General features: G+C 38.6%; 1 protein-coding gene across 1 annotated transcript; it reads left to right on the top strand.

The window, feature by feature from the left end:
- The first annotated feature begins 12,011 nt into the window (after positions 1–12,011).
- On the top strand, positions 12,012–15,402 carry LOC128744178 (dihydroorotate dehydrogenase (quinone), mitochondrial-like). The gene is made up of 3 exons (XM_053840997.1): positions 12,012–12,421; positions 12,491–13,245; positions 14,729–15,402. The coding sequence occupies exons 1-3, from the start codon at positions 12,012–12,014 to the stop codon at positions 15,400–15,402; spliced, it is 1,839 nt and encodes a 612-aa protein (XP_053696972.1).
- The last annotated feature ends 7,966 nt before the right edge of the window (positions 15,403–23,368 follow it).

Raw genomic sequence — 23,368 nt, 5'->3', positions numbered from 1 at the left:
GTTCTTATTCATCATAGAAAAAATTCTTGCCACCAAAAACACCTACATGCCAAATTTGGTTCCATTTGCTGGATTAGCTCTCGAGTTATAAGGAAATTTGTATTTCGTTTGTATAGGAGCCCCCCCCCCCCTCACTTAAAGTGGGGAGGGGTCCCAATTCATCATAGAAAAAAAATTTGTCTCCAAAAACACACACATGCCAAATTTGGTTCCATTTGCTTGATTAGTTCTCGAGTTATGAGGAAATTGGTATTTCATTTGTACAGGAGCCCCCCCTCTTAAAGTGAGGAGGGGTCCTAATTCAACATAGAAAATTTTCTTGCCCTCGAAAACTTTCACATGCCATATTTGGTTCCATTTGCTTGATTAGTTCTCGAGTTATGAGGAAATTTGTATGGAAACCCCCCCTCTTAAAGGGGAGAGGAGTTATAATTCCCCTTATAAAGAGGGGAGGGGTCTCAAATTACCCTAGAATAAATTCTTGTCACCGAAAACACCCACATGCCAAATTTGGTTCTATTTGCTTGATTAGTTCTCGAGTTATGCAGAAATTTGTGTTTCATTTGTATGGGAGCCCCCCCTCTTAGTGGGGGGAGGGGTCTCTAACCATCACTAAAACCTTTCCTGGCCCCAAAAACCTCTACATGCAAATTTTCATGCCGATTGGTTCAGTAGTTTTTGATTCTATAAGGAACACAGGACAGACAGACAGACAGACAGACAGACAGACAGACAGACAGACAGACAGACAGACAGAAATCCTTCTTTATAGGTATAGATTTTGGTGGAAAATATCGGTAATGCATATCGATATTTTCCTTATTCTAAATGCATTCTTAAAGCTAAAAAGAGATAGACTACTGGGACAGAAAGATTCATTGTTCGATACATTGGGTTCTGGAATTGTAATTCGAGTCCTTACACCGAGTCACATATGCCACCGAGCGGTCGGAGAGCCAGCTCAGCGAAATGCGTGCACTTGTGAAGTGTATGCATGGCGCCGGTGCTTGCGTTCGGTGCCCGCCGTGTGTCTCAATACGATCGGAGTTGTCTGTTTTGTTTTGCTTGTTGCATAATATTTATTTACATGATGTTGTGCATGGTTAGGGTAGAGTACGGATGGTACACGAGGGCAAAAGGATTTGTGCTCTTTTCGCCTTTCCACGCCTTTTCCCCTTTTTTCTGTTTATCTAATTTGCATACGCCCACACGCGGTGACAGCAGCGTATCCATGCACGTGTTGTGTGCATTATCATGCGCAAGGGAAATTTTAACTCTTTCATTGTATTAGAGCAACGAAGCCACGATTTGAATGCATAGGTGCATAGAAAGCATAAACGTAGGTCCATAGGATGCTTAGAGTAGGTTTATAGATTAAGACAAATATGTGTTTCTCTTTCTATCATACAAATTAAGTTCCTTTTAAATTCATGTTTCAAATCAAATAGAAGTTTATGTATTGGTAGGCAAATAGACCCACATAGTTTTATATCTATCTCTGTTATGTTGATATGAATTGAACTATCCGTTTCATTCTTACTATGACATTTTGATGGAATTTGTAACTTTTGGACATTTGATTAGGATAGAATGTAAGCGATACCCAAAAGAGGGAAATTTTTCTGTAATGTAAATAATTGTGACTATATAAGCTAAGTTTCGATTTAATAAAGTAGTGTTCTAGTTCTAAAGACCTCGCATGTAGATGCTTTTCCTGTTGCTAAGGAATGATATCACATGACCCTTAGACGTCTCCTGTTTTAAGGAACGTTGTAATCCGAACTCACAAACCAAGTGCTAAGGCTATCTTCCTGTTCTTAAGGAAGAAATTCGCGTTCCGTTTCCGTATCTAGGAAACGTAAAAATAAGAGGATCCTTCGTCCTCTTGAATTCGAATAAAACGCCCGCACAGCTGTAAAGTAAAAGTATATGAAAAGCAGAGAAAAAAGCCACGAAAAACCTCCAATGTCCTTAGAACGGTAGTAATAATTGAAAATCTTCCAGTCTGCGTGATTTTAACTAGCATTTACATGATAGTTGAAAGACAAGCATACATCAAAGGATATGCCATAATAAAATGGTGTTGTCAACTATTTTCGAATAAATTGATAAGAGTGAATTAGTGAGAGTAGTGATAAGAGTGAAAGAGTGAATTTTGAATAACCCAGATCAATTGATTATTATTTACTGTTTAGCCAAAAGTTTTGCGTTTAATGACAAATATTTTATGCTTTGAATAAGTTGTTTTTAATCCAATACACGTATATCGATTGCAAAATATGGTCAATCATCTAACAAAGTTATAAACTTGCGTAACAAACTGTGGAAGCTTTGAAGAATGTCCAGTGTTATCGAATTGCATCTGCATTCGTAGTTCTACGTTAGCGCAGCGTACGTGCCCTTAGGCACAGACCTTCATACTTTTTAGGTATATATTTTCAAATATCTTTCGGCTTTTACTGTCTCAACGACACCGGGAGTGCCAATATGTGTGGCGTTGATCTAAAAAGTCAGTTGTGCTTCCCCAAAAATAGTCCACAACATCAATAAGCGTGTCCAGACCCGACCTTCTAGAAAAATGTTTTGGTCTGCAAAACGGAGTAATCGTATGACGGCAAATCTATTATTACTTATCGCGAAAACATCACCCGATTCGGTTGAAAACTGCCGGACTGTCCGGTGCAATTGGATTTAAAATCAAAAGGCAAATTGGACTAGCAATTAGACTTCGAACTGGAATTGGAAATCAGAGTTTAAATTTGACTTGACATAGGATATTAAATTAGACATGAATTTGTACTAATTTAGGCTTGAAGCTTTACTTCATATGGAACTGAAATTTGGGACTCACATTGAGAGTAACTTGGACTGGAAGTTTTACTTGGAATTAGATATGAAATCGTACTTGAAGCAGAATTAGAAGGTGTTATTTACCTCATATTTAACTGGAAATTTCATTTGAATTTAAGCTCGAAATGGAACTTAAAATTGGAGTTCAAATTGAACATAAATTGGATTTGAATTAGAATTCGAATTCTACTTCAAATTGGACTTGGTTTGAGACGTTAAATTTGACTTGAAATACACCCTCAAATTAGACTTGAATTTGGACTCATTTAAATTGGAAGTTTCACTTCAAACTGCACATTGATACAAAGTTTTACTTGAAATTACCTTTTCCTTTTTTACTGTTTGTTCCTTTTTTCTCTTTTTCTATATCGTTTTCTTGGTTTTTGCTCACTTTCCTTCCGTTTTTCCCCTTTTCCTTTCGTCTTCTTTTTTTCTGTCCCGTGTTTCTTAGCTTCCTGTCCCATTTTTTCTTATTTTCAGTTCTCATGTTATTCACTCATGTTTTGTTATTCTCTTATTCCTACATTTTTAGTATCTTTCCCTTTTTTTCGTTTCCAGTTTTCATCCTCTCCTAACCCCCTTTTATGTACCTACATTCTCGTTTTTCATCTTCGTCTGTCCCGTTTTTCCTCGCTGATTCTGATTTAGGCTCCCTTTTTCCGTTTCCTCTTCGGTTTTTCCTATTTCATCTACCGCTTTTCGGTTTTCTATCTTCCGTTTTGCCTTTTTCTTTAATCCGTTTTTCTTGTTTTTTCTTTCTTCTTTCTCTGTCTAACTTTTTGTCTTTTTGACCTCATTTTCTTAGTTTCCTCTGTCATTTTCCTTTCGGTTTCTCTTATTTTCTGTTCAGTATTACATTTCTTGTTTCGTTTTCCTTTTTTTTCTTTCACTTTTACTTTTTCCCGATGTTTTCTCTTTCACTATTTCCGTTTTTTCGCCCTTTTCCAATCCCCTGATTTTCCTCTATTTTGTTATTCGTCTTTTTCTTTCGTTTTTCTTTATTTTCAGGTCCGTTTTTCCAGTATAATCAATATATATAGAATGCCAGTGTCGCTGCAGTGCGCGTGGTGAACATCATACATATTCAGATAATGTATTTACATTATATATGCATATGTGTGTGTGCCTGAGATGCATCAAAAGGGGAATCTCACTGTCAAACTTTGACAGCCAGTTTGAAATTTCGAATATGGCTGCCAAGTAATGTGATCTGATTGTAAACTTCACTTGCTTCAAATTTCTGAAAAAATCGGTGCAGAAGGCCGCAGTTGTGGGATTCTATTCATCCGGACGATAAGAAAATTAGCGTTTAAAAACATTTCACTGGCATGAAAACAGCGATGAGTGCACTGATGACAACACCAACCAGCGCACAGATAAAGAACAGATAAATAACAATGAGCAGCTTTGATAATGAAGTTCCCGATTCACAGACTTGATACAGATTGTTAGCATCATGTTTACCATAATGAGTCTTGTAGAAAAACAGCGACACTGGCATTCTATGTATATTGATTCTACTGTTTTTCCTCTTCTCTCTTCTTGTTTTTTATCAGTTTCGGTCCAATTTCGACTTTTTTCGATTCCAATGTGGAGGAATCCCAGAGACTCCGCGTGAATCTTTTTGGTTCGTCCTGGTAGAGCTGCGAAAAAAAGAACTCACCGTCTAAAAACGCCAGTACGAAGAGCACGTGCCCGCTAGCCCAGAGGAAAGGTTCGCCAGCAACGACAAACGGAGTTACAAAACGGTCAGGTGCAAGAATTTTGCCATAAGTTGTTACCGTTTCGCACTCTTTACCCTATAACACCCAGGTAGATCGAAATAAATTGAATGTATCGTGAAGCAAACTAGAGTTCGTGATGAATTTTGCATATAAATAATTCATAGGTTTAGGTTGGGTGAGCGTTTTGAAGCAAATGATACATTATTATAAATATAAAAATTAAATCAAAATCGAAATTAAAAATAAATAAATAAATTAGGGAAAAATAGGTAAAAAGTAAAATTATTTACGAGTAAATAAAATCGAGGGACTAATTAAAAAACACTCACGATGCAACGATACAAAACATAATCCACAACTCTACAAACACCAAACGAAATAAAATATCAGTTCAATGGCTTAAAAAACGGCAGGAAATAGAAAGAGGAGTTTCTCCCTCCAGCGACAGTGGAGCTACCACCACTTTCGATTAGATGGTTCACTAAGTCAGAACAAAATTAATTAGGTCCGGCTATTCAATAAAAATTAGTTAAAATCTTTAACTTATTAAAGTAAGTGGTGCTTATTATATAGCACGATATCTGTGTATACGATCCGTGGCACATGAAGTGGATTAGCATAGTCAGAACCCATTAATATTATTCGGCCTGAATACGCCGACCCGGTTTACCAGCCCCTAGACGGTAGATCAACGAGTGATTGGCAAAATCCATCGGAAAAACGTACCCGCCTTCGAACCCCCGCTTCTGAGGTCACACGCGCTCCAGGGGAGGCGGTGACGGGCCGGGGTTAAGCAGTTCGATAGAGCAGGGAAAACCTCGCACCTGCAGTCGTAATAAGTAGTGATCGACATCGGACCGGGTAAAGTCCGGAAAGTCCGGTTCGATGTCCGGTCCGAAGTCCGATCGGAACGAAATTTTAGAGTCCGATTTTTTATCGGACCGGAACCGGAACGAAGCGTTCCGGAACCGGACCGGACCAGGAATTCTGTTGAAAGTCCGGAAAAGTCCGGTGCACTTTTGATAGTAAAACTGACCGCAGTGGAAACTGTCGCACTGTCGAACCAGGGAAATGCGTGTTCATAAGAATCTCCAACGTTTCCCTAGTAGTAACAGTGAGACTGACAACTTCTTTTTACAATTGCCCTAGGCCATTATTATGGTCTTTGACTAACGCTTTTTAGAGTCGCGCCGTCACAGGCAGAGTCTGGATGCTTTCGCAAAATTTGACTCTGGACTTTCTTTTGGCTTTGCGAAGCTCTGCGTTGTATTTGGTGAGAGATGCCCTGTAGGCCTCCCAATTAAACGTGATCTTTGTCCTGTTGAATAAACGCCCAGCCTCCCGAATAAGGTTGCTGAGCGATTCATTCCACCAGGATACGTCACGGTAGACTATCCGCGTGATTAACGGACAGTTTGCAGTATAAGCATCAATAATCCTACTTTGTAGGTCATTGGCTTCAACGTCCAGCTCAGCTGGTGTGCGTATATTAATATGACAGGAATTCCGAGAGTTTCCCAGATGTTCTCTGAATGAACTCCAGTTGGTTTTCTTCGGATTTCCGGATTGTTCTCTCCTGAGAGAGTTTGCCTCAATATCAAAAACGATATGCCTGTGGTCTGATAAACTTAGTTCGTCAGAGACATGCCAGTTTTTGACCTTCTTAGCTATAGAAGTGTTGCACAGAGTAAGATCTAGGACCTCATCTCTGATAGCATTAACAAAAGTTTCGAACATTTTACTTTGAAGAAAGTTTCAGCATGGCTTAAGTGTTCGAAGTTTGAATCAGAACGGTACCTAGTTAGCAGCTAGGTTTTACTTTGCTTTACTTTACTTTACTTCGGCGACAATCCGTTTATCGAATCCATGCCGAATTCAGGAGCCGTCTCCACATTTCTCGGTCTTGGCCTACCTCTCTCCAGTCGCCCCTAACACCCGCTGCTCTAACATCATCGTCAACGGCGCTCATCCACCGGGTACGGGGTCTGCCTCGAAATCGTCGGCCTCTATCGGGTTCTCTGCTAAATATTGTTTTCGCTGGTCTCTTTTCCGGCATCCTTGCTACGAGGCCCACCCATTGTAGCCTGCCGTGTTTTATTCACTTCACAATATCCGCGTCTTTGTATACTTGGTATATTTCATGATTCATGCGTTTGTGCAACACTCCCTCGTCTAATATGCCGCCAAGAATTGATCGCAGGATCTTATGCTCAAAAACGCCAAGAGCTCGTCGATCGCTCTCTTTCAATGTCCACGCTTCGTGGCCATACTGTACCACCGGGAGAGTTTGCGTCTTAAAAAGCGCTAGTTTTGTACGGAGTTGTAGGCTACTGGACCTCAGCTGGCTACGTAATCCGTAGAAGACCCTGTTGACAGCCGCTATCCGCCTTTTTACTTCACGGCTCAATCGGCTCGTTGTCACATGTTACTAACGTACCAAGGTAAACAAATTCGTCGACCACTTCAAAAGTATCTCCAGCTATGACCACCGCAGTTCCTACACCCGAAGGACTACCACACTCTCTACCAGCCACCATATACTTTGTTTGGGTAGAATTTATGATAAACCCTGTCCTCGCAGCTTCTCCCTTAAGATGCGTGCGCTTCTTTCACAGCACTACGGTTAACACCGTCATACATAAACATGACTAGGACTTGCTTTATATGTTTAAAACTAATTTTTTTAACTTCCTCAGTATTGAGGAATGGCAATAATTTCGCTAGCAATAATCCACTTTCTGCTTAAGGCTCCCAAACAAGTCCAGCCAATTTATTTTTGAAAAATTAGCAAATATCTGTGGGTCTTGAAACCGAACGCTTCACAGCATCGGCTCGTACATTTCGATCCCTCAAAATTTAATTTCAAACAATTCATTTTAAAAGTTATGTAATTATGGCACTTCATCTTCTTGGTAATGCCATAGGTAACCGAATTTCACGCTTATGGTCCAATTTAAAACATAACTACAATAGTTTCAACGGATTTTTCTAAATTATCGTATAGGTTTGGGCGGAAGAGTATCAGATTTTCATGAAGTACTATGGCTTCAAGATATACACTTGCACCTTTTTCTCTCTAAGTAGTAATTCCTTATAATCGCTTGGAATGAAAGGGGTACAAGTGCACAACTTAGAAGGAAAGAGGTGTAAGTGCAAATTACATTTTCAAAAATGTCTTCTAAGTCCCGAAAATCAAAATGCTTTTCCAAGACATCAATAGAATTTAATAAAGAAATGTTAACACAACCATAGTGCGTCATTAGTTTTGTATTATATGACCTGACGAATTTTATAGATGATGTTAATTTTGGAGCTGATTTTCTCGAAATTTACTTTTTGTCATTTACACCCCTTTTCTTCTGATCCACTCAATTGCTAATCATAGCAATTTTTGTTCGATTATAGTCACTTTAACCAGCTTGGGTCATTCATGACTTCTGCGGGGTTGGGATTTGAACTCGGGTCCTCGGCGTGAGAGTGGTGAATGCTAACCACTACGCCGGGACTGACCCCATCAGCACAATTGAATGGAAAACATTTTGATGGTTACTTCTAAAGTTACAGCTGTTTGTATCAAACGTGTCCTGAGTGCATAAAAACTTTAATTGTGTTTTTATCGAAATCATATTTCTAACTTCACTACTAATTTTTATAAAGCGGATAAAATTATTATCTTTTTGACCCATCGTTTTAGCATCGGTATTGCATTTATTGAATTTTTAGAGGCGTTGAAAGACAATTTTTTTATTAAAAAACTGACTTTTATATCTGAATGTGCACCATTTTGGAATGCACTTAAATTTTCGAAAAAAGGGTAGGTCAAACAGAAAATAACTTAGTTTAGGAATTTTCCATGATGGGTAAGCTGCCAAGCACCAGTCAATGGTGCCGCAATTTTTTTTATAATCCGCTTCAAGGAGCCGTATGGCGTTTAGAAGTTACAGATTACAGGTTCCACACATTCAAAGCTTTGCCTTTGACGTTTACCTACTTTTTTAAAATTGGTAAATTTTCCATCCGGACAATTTCGGACTTCCGGACCGGAATCGGACCGGAACCGGAACAGAACTAAATCGGACCTAAAAAGTTCGTTCCGATTTTTTACCGGACCGGACCGGACCGGAACCCGGACTTCAATTTTCGTTCCGATGTCGAACACTAAAGCAGATCAAAAGCCAGAGGAGTTCATCGCAAGCAGCAACGGTCGGCCGACCAACAGCACCGGTAGCAGAAAACCAAAGTAAACACAGCATCGTGAGTAGAGTGGAAAAAAAAGTTAGGTTAATAAAAGATTGTAAAAGTTTAATTTAGGGTTTTGATCTCTTGATCCCGAAAGTAGACCCGGAGCCGACCCTGAAAGCCTTCGCGTTCTCAAGGTTGAGCTAGCCAGTGAGAAAAGAGGTCTTGAGAGCCCAGCCCCTACACGGTTCCCAGTGGTTCGACCAGGAACCAGGGGTGAACTTAACCGAGGCCCTTCCGGCCTCGGAGGTAACAATTGGCGCCCAACTTATAAGTCGAACACGGATCAAGATTTCAAAAATAGTTTTTGAAAACTCGGAGTGTAGGAGGAACTTGTAAAATTGAATTAATTTTCCAAACTAAAACGCACAAGGGTTTAAGTGAGTAACGATTGCGCAAATCATACTTACCGTTTCAACTGAATTTAGCCTAATCGATAACTTACGCTTATTAAAGCTACGATTTGCGATTGTGGGTGAACTAAATAGATTTACGCGAAGCAAATTTAGTTTAATTGAGTATTAGAGAATCAATTAATGGGTCTTGACTAAATAACATTCGGAAATAATACGTTTGGTACAAAGTATTCGGATTAAAAAAAGTTTGTGGACCTTTGTGATCATATATTTATTTCGTTTTTCTTAAATTATCGCTAAAATGGATTTACAAAATTCATATAAGACTATGAATGTATCGCATCTTACGATAGAAGAGGTAGAGCATGAGCTTTTAATCCATAATCTTCTATTTCGAAGAGAGGATCATGAAAGCGTCAAGCGACGTAAGCTTAAAGATAGGATGAAAGAGGAAAGGGCGATGGGATACGTATCCGCCGCATTTGCTCGGACATGGCGCTCCGCTTCCGAAGAAATCGCTTTGATCAATTCCACTCTCACATAAATTGGTGAGATTCTAGACCATCCAAAAGTCGATACTAGACAGATTGAAAAATTAAGAACGAGAATGATTCACTACCGTGTCAGAATTGCTCACTTATCTGTGGCATTAGACGCGAGAAAATATTCCTCACAGGTTAGGGCCATCGAGAAGCAGATTAATGAGATTTTTGAGAAGCATTTCCGTTTTCCGTCCGCTCCTAGAACCGAAGAGTCGGGAGAAGGGCCAGATGAGATGGGTATTGAAGAAGCTTTACTAGAAGTGAGAACTGAAATCGATCATTTGAATGAGACAGTAGTTGCACTAGAGGACGATGACGGGTCTTTAGAGGGTGCTGTTGGGGGACAGAAATCAGCCCAGTCCAAAGAATATGAATTAGAATGTACAATGAAACGATCTGAAAATATATTAGATAAGTTAACAGAATTTGAACAAGGGAAAATTGAAAATATTGGACCATTGATAAAGGCCTTTAAGGATTTTGTTTTACAAACATCCGATCAAGAAAGGGCGAGAAAAGAAAAAGAGATTCAGGCGGAGAAACATAGAAAATTGGAAATGGAGGAAAATATTAAAAGAAAAAGAAAATTAGAAAAACTACTATTGGAAATGAATGAAAAAATGAAACTGCAAACTGAGCAAAATAGCGCCCCCGCGATTTCCTTCGAAAACCGAGAAGAAGTACTCAGCGTAACAGAGGAGAAAAGTGAGAAACAGGAAAAGAGGAAGAAATTGAAATGGAAGGAAATTGAAGGTACATCAACTACAGATGTTTCCGAATCAGATGCCAAATTATCGACAGAGCCAATCAGTAGCTCCGATAGCTCAGATAGTTTCAGGAAAAGGAAACGGAAAAATAAGAACTATAATAAGGAAAAACCCCAAAAAACCGTTATGTCGAATCCGTACACGTCGACCGAAAATTCTTCGACTGAATCGAGCGATAGCTCTGAGTCGTCATCAACGACGATGTCTGATAGCTCATCCAATTCCAAATAGTCCCAAAATCGAAGGAATAAGAACAGAAAACATCGAAAATCGAAACGAAATAAAGAACCGATGAAACGAATTCCTATCTCAGAATGGCGATTGAAATATGACGGTAAGGACAATGGACGTAAATTGGCCGAAAAAGCAGCTGAAGCGCGAATTTCTTCCGCCAGACCTAGACTTTCAACTAGAAACCCAAGCAAGCAATCGCAAACAAGCAAGAGGGGAAAAGTTTGCGGATTATTTCCATGATGTACAGAAAATTTTCCTGAGTGTCAACCCGGATTGAATAAACAAATTCGACATAAGTATGGAGCTTAAGCTGACAGTTCAATATTTATAAGTACTCAAATAACTGCGGATGAAATACTAACTCTACTTTTAAATACTTAGAATTGAAGCTGGTAATATTTTCGGAGCTTGGACCCCAAAAGCTCTACTTAAATGATTTCATGAATCGTGGGGCCCCAGCAATTGAACATTCGTGAGTCGTATAAAAAGTTTAATTGAAATACTTACTTACTTAAGTGACTTGCCGTCCTAAGACAAAGCCTGTTGTAACGGACGCATCTAATTAAACGTTTATTAGATTATTTAATCAAATCCCAAATTCATTTTATTTTCTGTAACTAAAGAAGGTTTTGAAAAGTAGGTTCATAAATCGTGTATTTTCAATACCTGCGTGTACGAATTGTAGAAAGATTAGAAGAAAGGATCAACAAAACAAACCATAATCCAAAACCAGGTATCTGAGCAAGACCCCTTTGGTGATTAGGCTGCATAGGTAGTTACAGTGTACCACGTGTATATGCACTTACCATGTTTATCAGGCAGGGTCCGAACGGTCCGAACACACTTTACCCCCGCCCCAGGTAGCGTCAAAGATAAGCCGGGAGAAAGTAACCTTTGTTTTGACTAGCGGAAGGAACAGGCAGAGTAAATAATTTCGTATTATTCATTAGGTAAAATTGTCTACGCCCTTTAACAATGAATGCACGAAAATGGAAATACCAACCAACCAGGTACAGTTCAGGGAATCAGTCGGTAAATAATTTCCCACTTCTCTATCTCTTTCACCACACCTGGATCAAATGATTTGAATTTGTATCGAAAGATAGGAAAAACCAAAGTTATCACTTTCACTCCAATTAGCCATAAGGATTTAGAATAATTGAATTTACCTAACTACGTATAAATAGATCAGCTTTACGAAAAAATAAACTAGTGCAAAATCAGACCAGCAGTAAAGCTTCTCATCCGAACGATCCTTTTGATTATTCTCCACAGCCAGCTCAATCACACTGCTCAATCATGAATCCAGTTCGCCCTCTATTGAAGGTAACAGCGCTCGGAGCAGCAACCTTTAGCATCACCTGCCTGTACAAGGGAAATGAAAGGTTCTACGAAAACATTTTCATGCCGATCGTTCGGCTCGCTCCGCCGGAAACTGCTCATCATCTGGCGGTGTTCGGCCTGAAGCTGGGATTGATTCGACCCGGATATCAAGATCCCGGCGTTCTGCGCACCCAGCTGATGAATATGGTTCTGCGCAATCCGGTCGGTATCGCTGCCGGGTTTGACAAACAGGGCGAAGCGGTCTGTGGACTGCATTTGCTTGGGTTCGGCTTTGTGGAGGTCGGATCGGTTACGCCCCAGCCGCAGCCGGGAAACCCGGGACCGCGAGTGTTTCGTCTGAAAGAGGATAAGGCGATTGTCAATAGGTATGTGTGGAGACTGAACGTGTTCTGTTACCATTATATTGTTTCATATCACCAATTTTTTTTTTCCAGATACGGATTTAATAGTGAGGGCCACAAAGTGGTTTACGAGCGGCTGAAAGAAGCTCGTCAAAAGTGTGGCGAAGATGTTGTGTTAGGAATAAATTTAGGAAAAAATAAGCTTTCTAAGGATGCGATCCGCGATTACGTGAAAGGAGTGAAACGATTTAGTGGCTTAGCTGATTATCTCGTTATCAATATAAGTAGCCCGAATACGCCCGGTTTGAGGACTATGCAAAACAAAAGTACGCTTTTCGTATTGTTGAGTGAAGTCCTGAAGGTACGGAGTTCCCTGCCGCTGGCAGAACAAAGACCTATTATGGTGAAACTGGCACCGGACTTGTCCGATGAAGACATCCAGGAGATAGTCACAGTTGTATGCAGCAAAGCATGTGCCGTCGACGGACTAATCGTATCGAATACAACCATCGAAAGGCCATCTAGTCTGAAGAGCATCAATGCCGGCCAGCTGGGCGGCTTGAGTGGGCAGCCATTGTTCCAAAGATCTACCCAACTGGTGGCCAAGGTGTACAAATGGACCGAGGGAAAGATTCCCATCATCGGCGTTGGAGGGATTTTCAGCGGTCGCGATGCGTACAATAAAATTCTGGCCGGTGCCAGCGCGGTTCAACTATATACGGCGTTTATTTACCATGGACCACCGATTGTGATACGAGTCAAACAGGAGCTTGAGGAGCTACTGAAAGCGGACGGGTACGACAGCGTGCAGCAAGCCGTCGGCAAGGGCGTAGATCAGATCTTACAAAGTTGATGATTGGTTCTAAGAATAAAGATTTTTAACGTAGAACTACGTTTTTGTTTTCTATTCTATATTGGGGTGCACTTTAGAAATTCGAGAAATGTGCATGTAACGAAAAGTGGTTATGGTTTGCGCGCTTATAACTCAGCCATTTTTCAATGGATTTTCGAGATATTTGCATCAATCGATCAGTAATTTTTCTAAAAATTGATAAATATAGCAAATATAAAAATAATTTGTCAAATTACTATTAAAAAAAAAAGTATAAATAGTAGGTATTGTCAAAATCAGCCAATCACATAGAAGCACTCTTTTGCTTCCCAGGCCCGGGACGACAATTTTATACACCTGCGGCTTCGTTTACTTCGATTCTAGAAAAAATGTAACCGAACCCTTGCCTTCCAGTAGGACAATAATTATTCATTATCAGCTAAGCTGGACACAATTGAAGTCCTGAAGGTAAACAACTTTTGTAAAAATTCGAAATTACCCACACACTTTGATCGATGTTATTATTTAAACATAGAACCTAGACGAATTCGATGTCCTGAAAGTAAACAAGTTTGTAAGAGTGTAAAACCATCCTTTCAATTATACTTACTCTTCGATCGATCTAATCATTCGAACATTAACTTTAATCAAAGTTGATGTCCTGAAAGTAAACCGTTGAAAAAAAGAACGCATCTACCTCTTCTCTTCAACCGATTATATTATATTATATTCTCGTTACGTTATATCGAAGTAAAAACGAAATTTATTCCTATTCGAAAGAAATAGATTGCAAATGACAGGGAACCCTTAGAAAACAGCTAACTTTCAAATTTCACGATAGTTGGTCTTATAGTTTGGAAGATTCGTTAAGAAATGAGAAAAAGCGAAGAGTGTGTAAAGATTTTGTTAATTGATATTTGTAAATCTAAATAACGAAATTGTCTCATAATTTACAAAGTGCTACCCCGTCCCAGTATAGTAAACAAAGACGTAGTCCTACGTCAAAATAACAAAAAATGACAACAATTTCGTTCCGTACATAACTATCCAAACTTCAAAAGGTGAAATGAAATTTTTGCTCGACACAGGAGCGAACAAAAATTACATATCGCCAGCACACGTAAATATTGAAAACTGTAAGATAGAGCCAACATCAAAAGTGACCAATATAAAAGGCACACACATCATAGATAAATCGGCATCATTTGACCCATTTCAAATTAACAAAAAATTAAAATTTTTCATTTTCGAATTTCATAAATTTTTTGATGGACTCATTGGATACGAGTCACTACGAGATCTTAATGCGAAAATCGATGTTAGCAAAAACATTTTGAAAATCGGTAGAAAGACCTTCCATATGAAAAAGAGATTCCCCGAAAAACATAAAATAAACTTAACAGAACAAAAATTTCAATTTGTAAAAATCAGAACAAAAAATGATGGAGATTTTCTCGTAAAAGAAGAAAAACCTTTCGACAATTTTTCAATATTACCAGGCCTCTACAGAAGCACAAACAACGTAGCTTTTATAGCAGTGCAAAATCACTCAGAAACATCGATCGAAATTAACGCAAACGAACTCAAACTTTCTAATGACTTAGATAAAGAAATTGAAAATGACCCGTTCGACCTGATGGATTTACCAAAAACGGTCGACCCTGCGAAATACACATTTAGAGACGATCACATGAATGATGAAGAGAAGCATGCCCTCAAGAAAGTAATCAACAACTATAGAGACGTTCTTTACGTGGAGACAGATAAACTGTCGTTCACCCACAAAATAAAGCACAACGTCAGAACGGTCGACAATGTGCCAGTACACTCCAAATCGTACAAATATCCTTACGTATACGAAAGTGAGGTACAAGACCAAATAAAGAAAATGCTTGCGGACGGAATAATCAAGGAATCTATATCACCATACACCTCTCCTGTATGGGTAGTCCCAAAGAAACCTGATGCGTCTGGCAAAAAGAAATTTCGTTTAGTCATTGATTATAGAAAACTTAATGAAAAAACAATCAATGATAAATATCCCATACCAGAAATCACGGATATTCTGGATAAATTAGGTAAAGCAAAATACTTCTCAACGATCGATTTGGTTTCTGGCTTCCACCAAATTCAGTTGGCAAAGGAAGATACAGAAAAACCGCTTTTTCGGTAAACGGTGGCAAATACGAATTCACTCGTATGCCATTCGGATTAAAGAACGCCCCAGCGACGTTTCAAAGAGTCATGGACTGCATTCTAAGAGACTTAATCGGAGTATGCTGCTTCGTCTACATGGACGATATAATTGTCTTCTCCAGCTCCCTTCAAGAACACGCAAAAAATCTATCTCAAGTGCTTGAAAAATTAAAGGACGCGAGATTAAAAATTCAACTTGACAAATGCGAGTTTTTTAGAAAAGAAACTCAGTTTTTAGGTCATACAGTCTCTGAAGACGGAGTACGACCAAATAGCGACAAAATAGAAGCTATTAAACAATGGCCACTACCTTCAAGTGAAAAAGAAATAAGGCAATTTTTAGGAATGCTCGGTTACTACAGGCGATTTATCAAGGATTTCGCAAAAATCGTTAAACCACTAACAGCACTCCTCAGGAAAGAAACTGAATTTGAAATTACACCCGAAATAAAAAGGTGTTTTGAAAAATGTAAAGAACTTTTAATGCTTGACCCGGTATTAGTTTACCCAGATTTCAATAAAGAATTTTTACTGACAACAGACGCAAGCGACTATGCCATAGGCGCTGTGTTGTCACAAGGTCCGATAGGGCGTGACAGACCTATCGCATATGCTTCAAGGACATTAAACCAAACAGAAGAGCGCTACTCAACGACAGAGAAAGAATTCCTGGCAATTGTATGGGCAGTGAAACACTTCAGACCTTATCTTTATGGAAGGAAGTTTAAAATGTTCACAGACCACCAACCACTAACTTTCTCACTTAGTAACGCAAACCATAGAATTATTAGAGGAAAATTGGCTTTAGAAGAGTTTGATTATGAACTTATCTATAAACCAGGCAAACAAAACGTAGTCGCCGACGCATTGTCACGCGTAAATTTGAAAAACCATTTAAACATGCATTCGCAATCATCGCTATCTTTAAACGTTGAACCGTCTGAGCGAGCAGCAGAAGATTCGGATGATGAAAGCGACATAATGACGGTACACTCGGCAGACACAAGCGACGATTATTTTATCAGATATACCGAAAGGCCAATCAATGTTTTCAGAACGCAAGTTTTATTTAAAATTGGTAATATAGAGTTATCAGCGTACGAGCAAGTCTTTCCAAAATTCCATAGACACACAATTGTCAGAAAAGAATACACCGAAGAAAACGTGATAGAAATATTAAAACGAACCCTCAACCCGAAGGGTGTAAATTGCTTAAAAGTCCCCGTGTCACTAGCGCAATTGGTCCAAGAAACTTACAAAAAACACTTCACAGGTAATAATATATACAAAGTTTTCATTTCAGAAACCTTACTGGACGACATAAGAATGGAAGAAGAGCAGGATGAAACCATAAGAAACATACACCACTATGGGCATCGTGGCATAAAGGAAAATAAGAACCAAATAATGCAAACCCATTTTTTCCCACAACTCGACCGAAAACTCAAAATTTTTATCAATTCATGTGATATTTGCAAAAAAGCTAAATATGACAGAAAACCACCGAAACTAATAAGAAAGAGTATATTTGGAGAAAAACCTTTCGATCGAGTTCATATAGACATTTTCTTTTTAAAAGGGCAAAAATGGCTCACTATAGTCGACTCCTTTTCCAAATTCGCAAACATCATCCCATTAACCACTAGAACTATCATTGACATAAAAACCGCGATTACCGAGCACATTCGACAGTTCGGAAGACCGAAGACTATAGTATGTGACCAAGAGCCATCTTTTAGGTCTATAGACTTCGTAGGATTCCTTAACGATCTCGGAATCGAAATACACTTCGCGAGTGGATCGAACTCGAACGGTATAGTGGAACGGTTCCACTCGACACTAATAGAAATTTTCCGCACGAATAAGGCGAAGTTTAACAATCTGACGATAAACGAACAAATAAACATCGTAATAGACATCTACAACAATAGCTTCCATTCAGCCATCAAAAACCAACCGCGAAACTTAATATTCAATAACTCAGGAACAACAAATATGGAAGAGATATCGGAAACAGCAAAAAAATTACAGTCAGCGGTAAAAATCGAACTAAATAGGCGAAAAAACGAATATGAACAACAGCACGAAACTAACAAAAAACCCACAAATCTTTACCCTGGCGACATTAAGTATATTAAAAACTCACAACGCCTAACAAAAGATAAAGACCCATTTAAAACTACAACCGTTAAAACCAACAATGAACTAACATTTGAAGATGTCAACGACATCAAAATACATAAAAACAGAATAAAAAACTAACCAATAAACCAATCATTTAATTCTCGTTACAGTTTACCATTCATCGCCTTAATAAACAGTACCAAATTTAAAGATGTATCCCATAACAATGGCATAATAGCCATAAAGCTAAAACAAGTCAGGATAAGGTTAGGATTTGAGAGGATTATACATAAAATTAACATCCAATCTATCGAGAATAACATAGACTATATCGAAAGAACAGCTGAAAACCTGAAAATCATTGACCATTTACGTAACACACTAGATTTCAAAATCCAATATGCTAGAGGAAAATTGATGAGTTTGTATTCCCACAGAACCAGAAGAGCACTAGTCAATGCATTAGGATCAGTGATAAAATTGTTAGCAGGCAATCCAGACAATGACGATCTAGAAATCATAAATCAGAGTTTAGGTACCCTAGCAAAACAGGAAAATTCAGTCTCGAAATCTCTATCAAGACAAATAATCATCAATGAAAAAATACAAAACAAAATCAATAATATTACGGATATTCTCAAAAAGATTAACAAACACATCGTAGAGCAAAGGAACAGTTCGTTAACTGTTAGGGCCGATTTGGAATACATCAACCTGATCATAAACCTTGACTTAATAATCCAAATTCTTAGTAATATAGAAGAACAAATAGAATTTGCCAAATTTAGCGTTTTAAACAGGAATTTATTCTCATTTGAAGAGAAAAAATATAGTTTTAACAGACTAAATGCACAGAAACTAAAATTAGATTACTTAGACCAAATATTTCAGTATAGCTCAGGAAGCGTAATTGTAGGCCGAGGTGAAATTCTAATACTGGTGAAAATACCCATTCTGGACGACAACGAGTTCGATCTGATCAACATTCAACCGCTCAACATAAATAACACACGAATCCACACAAACATAAAGCTGGTGGCAAAGCATGGAGACTCCATTTACAAACAGACTGAACATTGCGACATATGTGAAAAGACAACTCTTCTCGAGGACGAATGCATCTATAACCTCTTAAATCACCGCACACCAAAATGCGACATAAAACCCGTAAGACAAACTACCCGTGTAGAAGAAATCAAGAAAGGAATCATACTTATTGACACAAACGAAAAAGTACTGATTTCCGATTCATGCAACAGCTCTAGATTGATCAACACTCCGACAGTCATAGAAGCAAACAATTGCACAATAAAAGTGATGAACATTACATACAATAGCCAAGTCTCTCTGGAAAATAACGAAGAATACCTCCTTCCAGTGTTTGGAAGCAAGATGATACAACTAAACTACACGGAAGAACAAAACGAGTTCTCTCACCTCAAATTGGAAAATTTGAACAGCCTCCAGGACGTAAAACTGGATTTGCATCGTTCTAAAAGAAGAACAACCATTGGAGGAGGAATCCTCCTCATACTAATCATTATCTGCTCTCTTACTATTTATATTATCAACAGAAAAATCAAATCAAAGGAAGAATCCTTTCTAGAAATCCATAACCATGCTGGAACCACCACGGAACCTAAAGACCCTATCAAGCAAATTAAACCGACACCATTACCAAGTCTCATCCTTTTCGGTAAATCGCCCGAGGACGGACGACAATCTAAGAGGGGAGGCGTTACACCACAACTACCCGACCAAAGCGCACCCGAAGTCAAGACGTCAGCGAAAACCTAGCCGGGACCCATAGCAACAAACCGAGGAACCAAACCATCAACGCAACCATCGATCAACAACCGATGACGACTGCAAGACCCGATCGAACCACGCGGACAAAGGTTGAATCAGAATCGAACCACCCGAGGAAACGACGCATCAGCAGATTCAGTAGATATAAGCCTTATAGAATTAATTTTCAATTCAGTCTTGTGTGTAGTTAGGAACGATCAAGTGTTAAAAGTATAGTGAATAAATTTTTTTTATGCTAACGTGAAACTTTATAGCATAATTTATATATATATACTAGCTGACCCGACAAACTTCGTATTGCCACAAATTAACCTGTGTTGTACATAAATCATGAATCTCGGATGATCTTTGTCACTTCTCGAGTTTTGCAAGCCCCCCAGTGGGCGGCGCTTCCGACGGCGGGTCACCGGCAACACTCGCGACCGGCTCGTCCTGAATGATCTAGTGTTACTATAGATAGTTTTTGTGGTCTTGTTATTGATTAATGTTTTATGGAAGAGTCTCGAATTTCTCGAGTTGGATTAGTTTTTGAGTTTCGCAAAAATTTCTGTTTTATTTGTATGAGAGTCCATATCCCCCTACCACAGGGGTGAGAGGTCTCTAACTATCGTAAAATAAATTCAAGACTCCAAAATCTCCCACATGCCAAATTTGGTTCCATTTGCTTGATTAGTTCTCAAGTTATAAGGAAATTTGAATTTCATTTGTATGGGACCTCCCCTCTTAAAAGGGGAAGGGGTCGTAATTCACCATAGAAAAAATTTCTGCCATCTAAAACTCCCACATGCCAAATTTGGTTCCATTTGATTGATTAGTTCTCGAGATAAGAGGAAATTTGCATTTCATTTGTATGGAAGCCCACCCTCTTAAAGGGGAGATGGGCCATAACTCGCTTTCTAAAGAAGAGAGGGGTCTTAATTCACCATAGAAAAAAATCTTGCGTCCAAAACCACTTACATGTCAAATTTGGTTCCATTTGCTTGATTAGTTCTCGAGTTATGAGGAAATTTGTTTTTCATTTGTATAGGAGCCCCCCCCCCCCTCTTAAAGTGGGAAAATCCATAGGAAATATACCATAGAAAATATTCTTGCCTACAAAAACACCCACATGATAAATTTGGTTCCATTTGCTTGATTAGTTCTAGAGTTATGAGGAAATTTGTATTTCGTTTGTATGAGAGCCCCCCCCCCCCTCTTAAAAAGGTAAGGGGTCCTAATTCATCATAGAAAAAATGGTTGCCTCCAAAAACACCCACATGCCAAATATGGTTCCATTTGCTTGATTAGTTCTCGAATTATGAGGAAATTTGTATTTCATTTGTGTAGAAGCACCCGCTCTTAAAGTTGGGAGGGGTCCTAATTCACCATAGAAAATATTTTTGCCTCCAGAAACCTCCACATGCCAAATTTGGTTCTATTTGCTTGATTAGTTCTCGAGTTATGAGGAAATTTGAATTTCATTTGTATAGGAGCCCCCCCCTCGTAAAGTGGGTAGGGGTCCCAATTCATAATAGAAAATATTTTTGTCTCCAAAAACACCCACGTGTCAAATTTGGTTCCATTTGCTTGATTAGCTCTCGAGTTATGAGGAAATTTGTATTTCGTTTGTATAGGAGCCCCCCCTCTTAAAGTGGGGAGGGGTTCTAATTCAGCATAGCAAATATTCATGCCCTAGAAAACTTTCACATGCCAAATTTGGTTCCATTTGCTTGATTAATTCTCGAGTTATGAGGAAATTTGCATTTCATTTGTATAGGAGCCCCCCTTCCTAAAGTGGGGAGGGGTCCTAATTTATCATATAAAAAAAATTTGTTTCCAAAAACACCCACGTGCCAAATTTTGTTCCATTTGCTTGATTAGTTCTCGAATTATGAGGAAATTTGTATTTCGTTTGTATAGGAGCCCCTCCTCCTAAAGTGGAGAGGGGTCCTTATTTACCATAGAAAATATTCTTGCCCTCGAAAACTTTCACATGCCAAATTTTGTTCCATTTGCTTGATTAGTTCTTCAGTTATGAGGAAATTTGTATTTCATGTGTATAGGATCCCCCCCTCCTAAAACGGGGAGGGGTCCCAATTCATCATAGAAAAAATGTTTGTCTCCAAAAACACCCACATGCCAAATTTGGTTCCATTTGCTTAATTACTTCTCGAGTTATGAGGAAAATTGTGTTTCTTTGGTACAGGAGCCCCCCCTTTTAAAGTGGGGAGGGGTCCTAATTTACTATAGAAAATATTCTTGCCCTCGAAAACCTTCACATGCCAAGTTTGGTTCCATTTGCTTGATTAGTTCTCGAGTTATGAGGAAATTTGTATGGAAGCCCCCCCTTTTAAAGAGGAAAGGAGTTATAATTCCCCTTATAAAGAGGGGAGGGGTCTCAATTTACCATAGAATAAATTCTTGTCACCGAAAACACCCTCATGCCAAATTTTGTTCTATTTGCTTGATTAGTTGTCGAGTTATGCAGAAATTTGTGTTTCATTTGTATGGGAGCCCCCCCTCTTAGTGGGGGGAGGGGTTTCTAACCATCACTAAAACCGGTAGGCGGTAGATCCCCTCCGCCTTTGAGGTCACACGCGCTCATAGGGAGGCGGTGACCAAGGTGAGTTAAAATAGGTGATCTAGTTTTCACAGTTTGTAGAACAGGAGTGTGCGGAACGATTGGTTAGCAACCATCGACGTTGTTTGTACATTCAACAGTTTCCGCTTTGAAAATTTCGGTGATCGTCAAGGGTAACCCAGCGGGGGTGAAAAACAAATTTGAACATCAGAAAACCTCTCTTGACTAACCTTGGCGGTGACGGGCCGGGGTTAAGCAGTTCGATAGAGCAGGGAAAACCTCGCACCTGCAGTCGTAATATAGCAGATCAAAAGCCAGAGGAGTTCATCGCAAGCAGCAACGGTCGGCCGACCAACAGCACCGGTAGCAGAAAACCAAAGTAAACACAGCATCGTGAGTAGAGTGGAAAAAACTCGATTTAATCCACCTAGTGGTGAAAGAAACCTTTGTTATACGATCTTACTTGCTATTTGAGATAGAAACCGACACGTCTTCGGAGTATAATCCATCTATTAGTTAACGTTGCGTAGTGCGTTGGTTTACATAAAAAATTTTGAAAATTGAATACGTTTACAAAATTTGAACAAAATATGACCACTTATAAATTTTGATAGATCCTTTTTTCATGAAACTGCGTAATAAGGATAAGTAAGTTGTTAATAATTTGAGTAAGTGCAAGTAAAAGTAGGTTGTAAGAGCAAATATTATTCTTTAACATATACATTGCGTAGTAAAGGTCTAGTTTATAGATTTTTGAACTATGCATAATTTCCTGTAATGCCTATTTGATTCACACCAATAAAGTTTTCTAGAATAAATTTCATCAATTTTTATTAACCTTCGGTTACTCACGCTGTTGTATTTTGTATTTTGAACGCCATATTGTTATAAAGTTACAAATCGTTGTTTAACTAACGTATATTCTTCAATTAACTTGTTATGAGCAAAATGTCATAATTATTCAATGCATTAATACTTTAAATTGTTGGGAAAATTGATCAGCATAAACTGACATCACAGAAATGAAGCAATCAGCATATGAGGTGTACCGGAATTGGCCTGGAATTTTCTCTCGTTTCTTCATATGGAAAAATGGTGTCTGTATGCATCAAAACAATCAGCAATAATGTAAAATGTTTAAAATGTATCCGTCTGTTGGTAGTCGAGTAATTCGGGGTCAAAATTAGGGTATTTTTTATAATCAAAGTTCTACAGTTCCTAAACAAGCAAACATAGAGGTATACTATATTCAGCAAAGTTGTGTATTTTTACTATTTGTGCAACTTTGTAATACATGAAAAAGTCATACAACAATTACGAAAAGAGCTAAAATAAAAAACTGATTTCACTAATTCATATACAATAAATAAGATTTTTCTAGCTTCGCTGAAGAGATAGGGGGTTACTGTCTTCAGCAAAATTTCTTGTAATAATAAACTCTAAAACTTTG

The sequence above is a fragment of the Sabethes cyaneus genome, chromosome 3, assembly GCF_943734655.1.
Source record: "Sabethes cyaneus chromosome 3, idSabCyanKW18_F2, whole genome shotgun sequence".
Taxonomy (NCBI): domain Eukaryota; kingdom Metazoa; phylum Arthropoda; class Insecta; order Diptera; family Culicidae; genus Sabethes; species Sabethes cyaneus.
This window is presented reverse-complemented; position numbering and strand designations above follow the sequence as displayed.

Excerpts from the sequence above, each read along its gene's own strand:
- LOC128744178 (XM_053840997.1), top strand. The coding sequence starts at position 12,012 with ATGAATCCAGTTCGCCCTCTATTGAAGGTAACAGCGCTCGGAGCAGCA. Across the intron at positions 12,422-12,490 it reads GATAAGGCGATTGTCAATAG|ATACGGATTTAATAGTGAGG; the intron begins GTATGTGTGGAG and ends TTTTTTTTCCAG. Across the intron at positions 13,246-14,728 it reads CGTAGATCAGATCTTACAAA|GCCTCTACAGAAGCACAAAC; the intron begins GTTGATGATTGG and ends CAATATTACCAG.